Below are 11,788 nucleotides of genomic sequence, written 5' to 3'. Positions count from 1 at the left end.
AACAACAAATGGTGGAGAGGTTGTGGAGAAAGGGGAACCCTCTTACATTGTTGGTGGGAATGTAAGTTGGTACAGCTACTTTGGAAAACAGTGTGGAGGTTCCTAAAAAATTTAAAAATAGAGCTACCCTATGACCCAGCAATTGCACTCCTGGGTATTTACCCCAAAGACACAGATGTAGTGAAAAGAAGGGCCATATGCACCCCAATGTTCATAGCAGCAATGTCCGCAATAGCCAAACTGTGGAAAGAGCCGAGATGCCCTTCAACAGATGAATGGATAAAGAAGATGTGGTCCATATATACAATGGAATATTACTCAGCCATCAGAAAGAATGAATACCCAACTTCTACATCAACATGGATGGGACTGGAGGAGATTATGCTAAGTGAAATAAGTCAAGCAGAGAAAGTCAATTATCATATGGTTTCACTTATTTGTGGAACATAAGGAATAGCATGGAGGACATTAGGAGAAGGAAGGGAAAAATGGGGGGAGGAATTGGAGGGAGAGATGAACCATGAGATACTATGGACTCTGAGAAATAAACAGGGTTTTAGAGGGGAGAGGGGAGGGGGGATTGGTTAGCCCGGTGATGGGTATTAAGGAGGGCACGTACTGCATGGAGCACTGGGTGTTATATGAAAATAATGGATCGTGGATCACCACATCAAAAACCAATGATGTATGGTGACTAACATAACATAATAAAATTTTAAAAATAAATAAATAAAATAAATGAGTTGGATAGTTTCTCAAAAAAAGAAACATGCTAGAGAGCCATATAAGAAGGTTAAAATTAAAACCAATTACTTTTCCTTACTGACCATAGTTAACATTTCTATCAATTTCCTTCCTGTCATTTTTCTGTGTGAGCTTATATTATGGATACGGTTCAGTGTTCTTTCTTTTCATATTCAAGCATACTCTTATTTGGTAAAGGTTTTTTATAGCTGATTTTCAGGGTCTACATATTCTTATCTCCCAGAAAAGTACTACAGTACATCTAAGAATTCTCCATTTGGGAACAGTTCAGTGGCATCTAATACTTTTTGATTAAAAATAATACAGTGATAAATATCCTTGTACATAAATCAATATATCTACCATTCTAAGGTCATGAGTAAATGATGACATTATTTGAGTAATATAGGCTTAAGTCAGATCCTCTGATAACCCTGGGCACATGGACACGCACAGTATATTTCCCAGACACCCTTGCTGGTAGTGTGACTATGTGACTAAGTTCTGGCCAGTGGAATATGAAAGTGTCCTGTGGCAGCTCCCAGGAAACTTCCTTACACTACTGATGCCCTTTGCCTCTGTTTTTGGACCTTTCTCTATTTGGGATCATGGGATAAAGGCTACAGATCAAGGATTGTGGAGTGTAAAATGAGAGAAATTTTCATTACACATCCAGTGACAAAGTGGAAAAAAAGCATTAAAGTTTTATTAAATCTCTTGATGAGAGATAGTGAATCACCTTTGTTCCAATTTGTATTTCAAGAGTGAGGGTGATGCCAAAAAAACGGTGATTTATCTCTGCAGGATTTAAGAGAGATTCCCGGGTCCCCTTTCTCTCCCCAGTGGGAACTGTGCATTATTCTCTGCTACCTCATTTTAGCAACATCAAAATATATGTTAGGAAAACAATACCTTTTAAAAAGCAAATCATTTCCAATTCCCAAGTGATAAATAATTTCTAAAAAGTACTATATTTCTTCTTGATTAATTTTTCATTTTAGTCAATTGTTCACCACTGGAAAAAAGAAAAAGTTCAAACTACATACAAGAGGAGAACTAGCTTAAGGACCTGTATAACTTTGAGGCAAAGTTGCATGAAATTGTTAAACCATAACTCTCCTAGGATCTTCCAGTGTTAGTTGATTAGCCAAACTAGCAGGACTATTCAGTAATGGATTCCTCTTTGGGCAATGCTAATAGAGCTCTACTCTTGATGAAAACTAACCTCAAAATTTGGGCCACATTGACTTGCACTAAACCTCCATATAATGATGGCACTTCACTTTTCAACATGGAAAATGAAAGGGAAAATTGAGGTAATTATGTCAGCAATTTAAGTAAAACAGAAAATATCGAGATACTTGAGGCAAAGGAAACTGGAGCTTTGAACTATGCGGAGATAACAATCTGAGCTCTCGATCTCACTTTTTCAAGAATACGAAGCATTTTACAAATGAAGTTTACTGACCAGAGATTTCCAAATCTTATGTCTAGTACCTGTGAGCAGAAAGCCCCAAACTAATTGTCTCCCAGCTCTCTCAGCAAAAAGTGGCATTAACCAAGGTTATTTTTCAGTTCTCCTGTGTTATTCAAATTTGTAGAGACTGATGCTGTTTACCAACAAACAATCAGGCAAGATATTCTCACAAACATGAAAAGGTGACATGTTTATCCAGTTTCCACTTCCTTTGAGCCTCTGAAGGAGATGGGTCACCATCACGAGAAATATGAGTAACAGCTATCAGAGATTCTCCCTTTGTCTCCCACTAGTGAACTCATTCCCACTAAGGAGGTGCCTCTCCTCCTAGCCTCCAGTACTTCCTTTGCCACATTTGCCCCCAATATCTGTGCTTTCCTGTTTTATGTTCTTTACTGCTCTGGCCTATTGTCACTGTTGATGTCATCACTCACTATGCTCCAGGGCCAGCCCTGAGGAATGTGGGCCCATCAATACTTTAATGCCAAGCCTCCTTCTGCCTTGTTTCTCCTGATGCTATAGGATAATTTGGCATGACTTTGGAGTTCATCACTGTCCACCTACTCGTGGCCTTATCTTTTTTCTATTTGATCCATATTATTAGCTAACATAAAAGAGGACCCTCTGCTCATAAGTCCCTACCTTTAGACATTTAGTGTTTCAAAATCATTGCAATCACAGACTGCCAAATTTTGTAATATTTTTATTAATTCATTCTGTTACTGTTACTAGATTGATTAGGACTTTTGATTTTCAGAAGTGCCAGACATACGGATGGTGGGTTTTCAAGTTTACCAGCTGTGATGTTTATTTTGTATCAACTTGACTAGATCACAGGTCACCAGACATTTGGTCAAACATTATTCTGGGTGTGTCTGTGAGGTGTTTCTGGATGAAACTAACATTTGAATAAATGAGTAAAGCAGATTGCCCTCCCTGATGTGGGTGGCCTCATTTAGTCATTTGAAAGTCTGGATAGAACAAAAAGGCTGAACGTCCTGTGACTAGGAGAGAATTGTTTCCACAGGACTTTCAAGCTGGGACACTGGTTTATTCCTGTCTTTGAAACTGAATGGAAATAATAGCTCTTTTTGGGTCTTAAGATGCTAACTTTCAGACTGGAAATACACCATCAGCTCTCCTGGTTCTCAGACCTTTGGATCCAGGCTAGAACTACACCACCAGCTCTCTGGGCCTTGCTGACTGCAGATCTTGAGACTTGTCAGCCTCCATAATTATGTAAACTATTTCCCTAAAATAAATCTCTTTATATACAGTACATATATCCCATTAGTTCTTTTTTCCTGGAGAACCCTGACTAATGCAACAGGTAGTCCTGGCATTTGTTTTGTTTACTACCTACCTTTTTTTCTAAATTACAAATTTGGATTGTTTTATATTAAATGTCTCCCCACTTGTAAATAATTGAGGAACCTCATTCTCAAAAGCAATTGATCTGTGATCGACTTGCTTTTTCCCTTATAAATATGGAATGAAAGCCAACGTGTACTAGCTTAATAGCCTCCAAAGTCATAATAGAAGTCTCTCCATCCTGTTATAATACTCTCCAAGTGTTCTGGAAATCCTTCAAATTATACCTCATGTGTGTTCACAAACAAGTGTCTCCCATGGACTTCTTCTCCTGCTCTTTTCTCACCTCTAGAAGTTTACTACCTTACATTTTCCACAGCTGACAATGTCCCGTCCTGAACCATCATTTCTGTGATGCTCCCAAAGCTAAATGCCAGCACTTGAAGATCCAGAGAGTAGTCATTTCTGTAAGATTAGATTCTTCCTGAGTCAGGAAACGCTTTTTTCCTCAACTCTGTGTCACTTCCCAAAACAAGGGACGACAGCCGGACCCTGGGAACTGTCATGAGAGCCTGTGAAACTCTAGGCAGAGGCTGAGCTCCTTGTCTTTCCAGTTCTGACTTTCCCCTCAAAGTTTTAAAAATTATAGGCTCAGTGTTAGTCAGTGCTCAAACTCAAGGTAAAGTACACTTCTTTACTGTCAGCTGATCTGAATATGTCTCCTGACACAGAGCCGTAACCAGGAAGCTCAATATGGAGAGAACAAACTTCATCTAGCTTCAGAGATCACTGCCCTACCCTGTTGCATTAGGTAGCTTATTTTAAGTTCAATCTTTCTTAAAGTCTGTGAAAATAGGAAGAGAATGTTGAGAGTAGGAAAGAGAAATCCCTTTAAAAAAAACAGGTGACTATTTTAAAGATATTCATTTGTAATTATTTTATTAAACAATCATCTTTTACATGTCATCAGACCTTACCCCTGAAGTACAAAAAACAAAAAACAAAAAACAGTTTGAGGTATTAAAACTGAAGGAACATTTGCACATATTTTGTAAGGCTTTTACACTATAGTAACCAAAATATTCAGTGCAACTAAATATTACATATAATTGCAGGTTGAGAAGAACAAAGCTATATAAAACAAAACTGGTTTGTCTCATTATAGCTCTGATTCTCCCATTTATGGTGACAGGGTGGCAAAAAAATAATGTGAGATGTAAGTTGCTTGCAAAATAATGTGTCCATTATTCAGTTTGTAAAAAGTGGTATATAGAATGTAAAAGGTCAACACCTGAAACAGTCGCCATCCCCAAAGCACAAAATCAAACTGACCAACTGGTTTCAGTGATAAAGTCCTATTCACAGGACTTAATCCTCAGATTAATGGGAATTCACTTAAAGGATCTGAAATAGATTTACTAGACTATTTTAACACTATCCATGTACATATAAGGTCACATAAGTCGCATCCATGGTCCATACTTTTTTTTTCTGTAAGATTTTTCCCTTTAAAGTAGAAAATAAATTTTTAATACAGATAAAGTTCAGAATGGTCACTTCAAAGGGATTTTGAAGTAACACACGGAAGAGGAGTTTGGCTTTTTAAGTCTTAGACTTTTTAAATATTGGATAAATTATCCAAAGACTTTCCAGATCCCATTTCACTTTGACTGTATCTAAACCTTGAAAGAGAAAGTTGAGGGAATCATATAGCTAATGATTATAATATAAACACTTTCTTCTGATCTGTTCAGGCAAATTGGAGAAAAGGTGCTTTTTGATTTGATGATTGATTTAATTATTAATTTCAGAGCATAGCTACTTCATTTGAAACAAATTTAAAATTGCATAGTGATTTGCATATAGTATAGTAAATTAAGTTCTGAATAATGGGTCACAAATGTTGAATAGAAATTAGTCTCTACAGCAGTGGTTACAGGTAACATAGCACTTCAAGTAGCCACACATTCTAGGTTTTGATGTTTGTCTCTGAATTGTTCTATTCAGTTGTGTACATAGGCTGAAAAAAGGGAAGGTTGATTTTTTTTTTTTTGTAAGAACATAGGTTGCTTAAAACTTGGCTTTTAAAAATTTTTTGCAAAACTGATAAAGGACCACATACTTCCTACAGTTTACTACATAGGAAAATACTGTTTATTCCATGGCAATCATGATACTTTCAAGAAGACACCTGAACGAGTAGGGGTCCTCCAGATTCTTTGTTTAGCCAGCATCACAAATTTGTGGGAAAAGGACATTTTTTTCATAGAGACTCCAACAATGTTCTTCAAAACACACTTACCCTGCTTCCTCTTTGTCATAGGGGGGGAAAAAGGGAAGCTAGGTTGTTAAAAACCCCCATGGGAACCCTACGTGTATGTGTGGGGACATTGTCCTCTCCCACAGCTATGGTTTGTTTTCCCATGTAATGGCTCTTGAATGAAGAATAATGATCTTTACAGTTGCCTCCCTGCTGGAAGCAGAGCTGCAAAAGCAGCTGAGCTGTTTACCTGGGAGGAGAGTCAACATGTGCTGATGTTCTCCCTTGAACCAGGAGAAAATTGATCACAGCCATTTCTATCCAAATGAATAATGATCTACGGTCACCTAGTATCCGTTAGAGGTTAATGACTATTTTTACTGTTTGCTACACAAGTAGATGCTCCAGGTTAAGATACATTTCCCAAGAGTTTGTTGTTTGTTTTGTTTTTTTTAATGAATGTCATCAGACATGGAAATCAGCCAAAAACACAGATCATAGAATAAGTAATTAAATCTCAGGTGTCCAAATTGGCCAGTCCAATTAAAACATATCCCCAAGCTGGAATTATCTGGAATAAAACAAAAGAGTAACTTTCATTTTAGGACCACATATACAAATCTAAATGCCATCACACTGGGTTTTAATGTTTAGGGGGAAAAATGTAACAAATGTATTTTTTCTATGCCCATCTTTTATCTCTATAACAACCAATAATCAAAAGAAAATTGAAATAAAATGAAATATGACTGATCCTGTAAGATCTAAGTCCTGAATATTGTTTGCTTATTGTCATTATACCCATTGGTGCCATATAAATCGGGCTGACCACATACATAAGTGACAAGAACAATATCGTCACAATTCTTTCACTATGATCATGCTAACGAGCTACACTGAAATCTATCAAGCCTACAAATATCAAATGCTGGCTGGCATTCAGTTTGGATGAAACACTGACCAGTCACCCATGGTATGGTCAGTGAATCCTTTTCCCAAGAGGAGGGACCTGTTACAGTCAGTCAAAGACTGGGTTTCTTATGCCATTCAACACCAAACTGGTGGGTGCCTTCCTATGTAGAAGGGCCAGTGAGCACAGGAGAAGGGAAAAGCTCATGACTCCCAGAATGACCATTCCTGATATCAGTGCACTGGTGACGGCATTCAGTTGGAAAGGAGGTTCACTTGGAGAACCTGCAAGCAATAAAATACACACAGTGGAAAGGTCCAATATCAGACTCATCTCACCTTATCCCAATTTATACCTGCAAAACATCTGTCTTTAGTATCTTGTAAAGTAACAGCATGACATTGATTCATGCTATAATCTATTTGACTATAATTCAATCCAATAACCAAAGGATCATGCAGTTTAGAAGTCTGGTATCCCCTGGGCTGCCACAAAAAAAAAAAAATTCATCTATAAAATGCAATAAAAATTGACCAACAGGTCACATATGAGTTCAGAAGTCCTCAGTGAACTGTTATGTAAAATATAACAAACTTGTAAAATCAGAACTCATCATATTTAGTTGTTTAGAGTTTTGCAACTAATCATCCAAAAATACTTAAAATTTTTAAAAATCATACTTTTATTTTCAGTATATGTTCATTATCTTACCAAGCTGTGAATTGTTGGTTGGAGTCTCATCTGGGAGAGAAAAGAAAAAGAAAAGTGATATTGTAAATCTAAACATTTACTTATGTTTATTATAATTCTGTGATTACTTTTTACCTACATGTGGCCTCCCCTTCACCCTCAAGATCCATGGGTAAAGGAATCATGAAAATCTTCCTAACCCATTATCCTTTCCCATTTTCTGTTCCACGTGTCTCAGATTTTATTATCTATCCATTTCACAAGCCCACACCCTGCCAGTGCCCTGGGCCTACAAATGTAATCGCAAAATATACTATACGATATTCTTTCCTGCCAACCTTGCTTTGTCATTATCTCTTTAGTCAGGTTAGTGGGAGCAGTAATTGTTAACAGCTATTACATTTTTTATAGGCCTATAACCTGCCATTTGTTATTTTGTTTTAGAGAAGTATTCATTATTTAGTGCCGTTCTATTTTAAGTGTTGCCAATTTGCCCATCATAATCTGCAAAAACATCATTTTAACTTCCAAAAAGATAAATTCACACTTAGTAACTAAACGAAAGGAAAACATGATTCCTAATCTTGAGTTGTAGGGGTTTTTGCATCTGTTAAGTAAAAGATGAAAGTTGTTGATTTTTTACTTATCCCTGGCAAACATAATAATGGATGCAATGAATGCATTCACCTGGTTTCCCAACTTGTGTTAAACCCATTTGGTAATCATATAGCCATTAACCCCTTCTTCTACAATTAGTGGATTTCATTTTTGTTCTTAAATATGTAGGTGTCTATGTGTCTTTGAGTGTCCGTTATCTGAACTATAAAACGTGTGCAGTTGACTGTTTGATTTGGGAGTATAAATATTATTACAATTAACATGTGTGTAATGCCATACAGTTTACAAAGTGCTGCTTCATGTCATTACATTTTGTCCTCGTAACAGCCATATGGTTTCACCATTATTGCTACCCCCATTTTACAGATGAAGAAACTTCCATCTGTCCCAGGCTCCATGATGAAGTAAACATATGTTTAAATAAAAGTTCAGTTTCAAACTCCTTTTTCTAAAATAATATAAACTAGCCAAGTGTGGAAAATATTTTTAAAGATGAATATATCAAGCTATGAAACCCCAGGATTAGTATTTGAAACAACTGATTGGGAGAACCTGGTGTGATATTTATAAGCCATCTGATGCCATTTCTTTTAAGACATATGAGTCTCAGCAGAAATGATGATTCTGCTGTTTGAGCCTGAAGTACAATGCTCCAAATTAATAGAGTGCTTATTTATAGTATTCTTTAGAATGGTGTAGTGCATCACTATAGGACAAAAAGAAAAAAAAAAAGCACAAATTTTCATTATAGGACACCCTTAGGAAAACCCTAACGTCCAACCAACACTATTTTATAAAGACACTTGTTTCTCATAGAAATGGATGGAATGAATGAACTGTGATCAATTCTTCCAAAGGATTCCCAAGATAAGCTGCCTCACTGGAACATGGAAGAGAATATATAATGCTCTAAAATTCCTTTTTCAAAGTTATTCTTTGTTTACAAATCACACTTATTTGCTTTTATTTACTTATTTGTTTGTTTGTTTATTTATTTATTTTTAAGACTAGAAAGCTCCTTCCTCCTACATGTCCCAAATTAGGTGAAAGTGCTAGGGCTGGCTGCCCGCACTACTTTCTGCATCCTGAAGTTAATTAAAGAAGTCAGAATATTCCCTCCTCTCCCACATTACCACCAACACTCGTGTAAAAACACTGCTCCAGGTGTCACTCACGATGACGGGGCTATGGACAAAATTTTCACATGAGACAAACTGTCAAATGAGCCATACCAGCCACAGGTTCTAGGACTCTGAAAAACTGCGAGCGTCCTACCTCTGGCAGGGGGCTAAAATCAAAGCATGTACTATTTGAATACTATTTGGAATTGCATTTGATAGTGGATAAAGGTAGAGAGAATCACTTTATCTAGTTGCTATTTCCGGTTTCCTTCAATTTCTAGTATCCTGCAATTTGGTCTAGACCGAACGGGGAGGTAGACATTTTCTAGGAGACTTTTTCACCACACACTCTGTTTTTTTTTCTCTTACACACACTTGGTCTTACCATGTACATATATGCTAAAAGAAACCTTCTGGAATTAGAACAGGTTGGAATACTAAACTTGGTGGGCTCTTCAAAAACCATGCAGCTAGCTGAGGACCCATAGGAGGAAAGTGATAGGAGCAATACCATGGCTGTTGGAAAGCCAGAAGGAGCAGATAAATTCTTTTTCTCTGCTTTTCTCTCATATAAGTAGTAGAAATGGAAAAAGTAAACATTAGTGCAAAGATATGTACAGAATAAATATTTTTCCTTTCTTAGCACCAGCGGACTATTTTTTAATCTTCAATTACCTACCTATATAGTAAAATGAACCACATATTTCAAATTCAGAACTTCCAATTTTTTTTTTTTTTTTTTTTTTTTTTAGAGAGAGGAAGGGAGAAGGGGCTGAGGGGCAGGGAGAGAGAGAATTTTTTTTAAAGATTTATTTGTTTTGAGAGAGAGAGCAGGGGGAGGGGCAGAGGGCGAGAGAGATAATCATCAAGCAGACTCTCCACTGACTGCAGAGTCTGATTCGGGGCTTGATCCCAGGACCATAAGATCGTGACCTGAGCCAAAATCAAGTGTTGGAAGCTCAACCAACTAAGTCACCCTAGCGCCCAAGAGAGAGAGTATCTTAAGCAGATTCCACACCCAGCACAGAGCTGACCCAGGGCTCGATCTCACAACCCTGAGATCATAACCAGAGAAATCCATTCAAGACAAGTCCAACTGACTGAGCCCACTCAGGCACCCTGAGAATTTCCAAACTTTTTACCCTCCATTGTGTTGTTTGTTAATAATCCAGGTCTACTTTTGAACACTAAGATTCCTGAGAGCAAAGACTATGGCCTGTTCTCTAGTGTATTCCCAGTTCCTAGCAGAGTGCCTGTCTCATGCGGAGGTTTGAATGAATTATTAACTCCCCATAAAACTCAATGACATGAGTTGAATAGCTTGGCTTGGACTTCTCCATTGGAATTTATGTAATAAAACAATTAGGTACTATTGCTTTCCAGTACTTACAATTGTGAATTTCCAGAATTGTACCCCATGATAAGCATTTCCCTACTGAATAGTTTTACCATGTGGGGGGTGTAAAATAAGAACACTTCAGGAGTTTTGAGGATTTGAAACTTTGAAGATGTGAATATTTTCCTAAATCGACCAACAAAAGGGTTTACAATGTTGGGTAAAATAACCAGAATGTCTTTGACTTCATTAAAACAAAATAAAAGTACTGATCTTATGACTTATTAAACTTGACCTAAGTTGGATGTCTAAGGGGGAAGGAGCGGTTCAATGAGTAAACAGAGCAAAAATTCCAAGTACCAGAGAGCTTTGAAGAGAGCAAATCAAGCCTGAAATTGGACTTGTCTATATAAAATCAGCCACAGGACCTGGAGAGATAAATTCTAGCTGACCTAAGGTAAAAATAAAGTGAAACTGAGGAAAAAAAAGTAGCCCTGGTCATTAAGCTATGTTTACATAGGATTTTCCTGTGGCTGGATATGGCTTGATTTCTGAGTTCTATATTTATATAGAATTTAAAATAATAATTTTTAAATTATGATACTAGAGTATCATAATGTAAACATTGTTATACATGGTCCTCTACACAGTGAGGTCACCATGATTACCCAGAAATGAGCACCATCATATGGCTATTTATCAAAATTATAAAAAATAAATCCGCAGAGAGTAAGAGAGGAATGAAGGGCATCTGGAAGGTTTGAACATGATTCTTTGGGGGCTTTGCCGGTGAGGAGACTGAGGTTACTAAGACAACACTACTGTGTTGGAAAATGAATGTTATCCTTGAGGTGAAAATGGATTGAAATTGGAAAGGAAGAAATTCAGGCATCACATCAGAGGCATTGTGCTCAAGGCATTAGCTGTTTGAGGTTTGAGCACAGATATCTGGGGCAAGTGAATATGGTGTAGGTGAAACCTACAAACCTGCACGGCTGGTTGGCTATGGTAGAATTAGAAACTTCTACTTGGTTAATCTTTACTGGGATTTGGTGATCTTAAAAATGTTGGTCTTTGTAAAGACTTATCTTACACTAACAAATTAATTAAAATGTGTAATATCTAAATTTGATTTGGCCCAGGTAAGAAGGAAGCAAGGAGGTTAATAAGGAGGAAAAGCCACCTACTCAACATGGGCAGAGATGCCACTTTCAAGGGTTTTTTTTCTCTTATATAAAACTGACTCTAGATATGCTCCATAGAAATAAAAATATTTTTTATTGTGCCTATCCAAAAGCATTCCTAATTATTGGCAACCAGA

At 37.1% G+C, this 11,788-nt stretch overlaps 1 protein-coding gene across 1 annotated transcript in view; it reads right to left on the bottom strand.

Annotated features, from left to right (window-relative positions):
* Positions 1–6,810: 6,810 nt before the first annotated feature.
* Positions 6,811–11,788, bottom strand: part of ZPLD1 (zona pellucida like domain containing 1) — a 43,274-nt gene continuing 38,296 nt past the window's right edge. Inside the window, exons 9-10 of the mRNA XM_032406209.1 lie at positions 7,414–7,443; positions 6,811–6,986 (exon numbers count right to left, since the gene is read on the bottom strand). Of these exons, the coding sequence (XP_032262100.1) occupies positions 6,811–6,986; positions 7,414–7,443 (206 nt within the window). The remainder of the gene's footprint in view (positions 6,987–7,413; positions 7,444–11,788) is intronic.

The sequence above is a fragment of the Phoca vitulina genome, unplaced genomic scaffold (genome assembly GCF_004348235.1).
Source record: "Phoca vitulina isolate PV1807 unplaced genomic scaffold, GSC_HSeal_1.0 scaffold8, whole genome shotgun sequence".
In the NCBI taxonomy this organism is placed as follows: Eukaryota; Metazoa; Chordata; class Mammalia; order Carnivora; family Phocidae; genus Phoca; species Phoca vitulina.
Note: the sequence above shows the minus strand (reverse complement) of the source record. Positions and strands in the feature narration are given on the sequence as shown.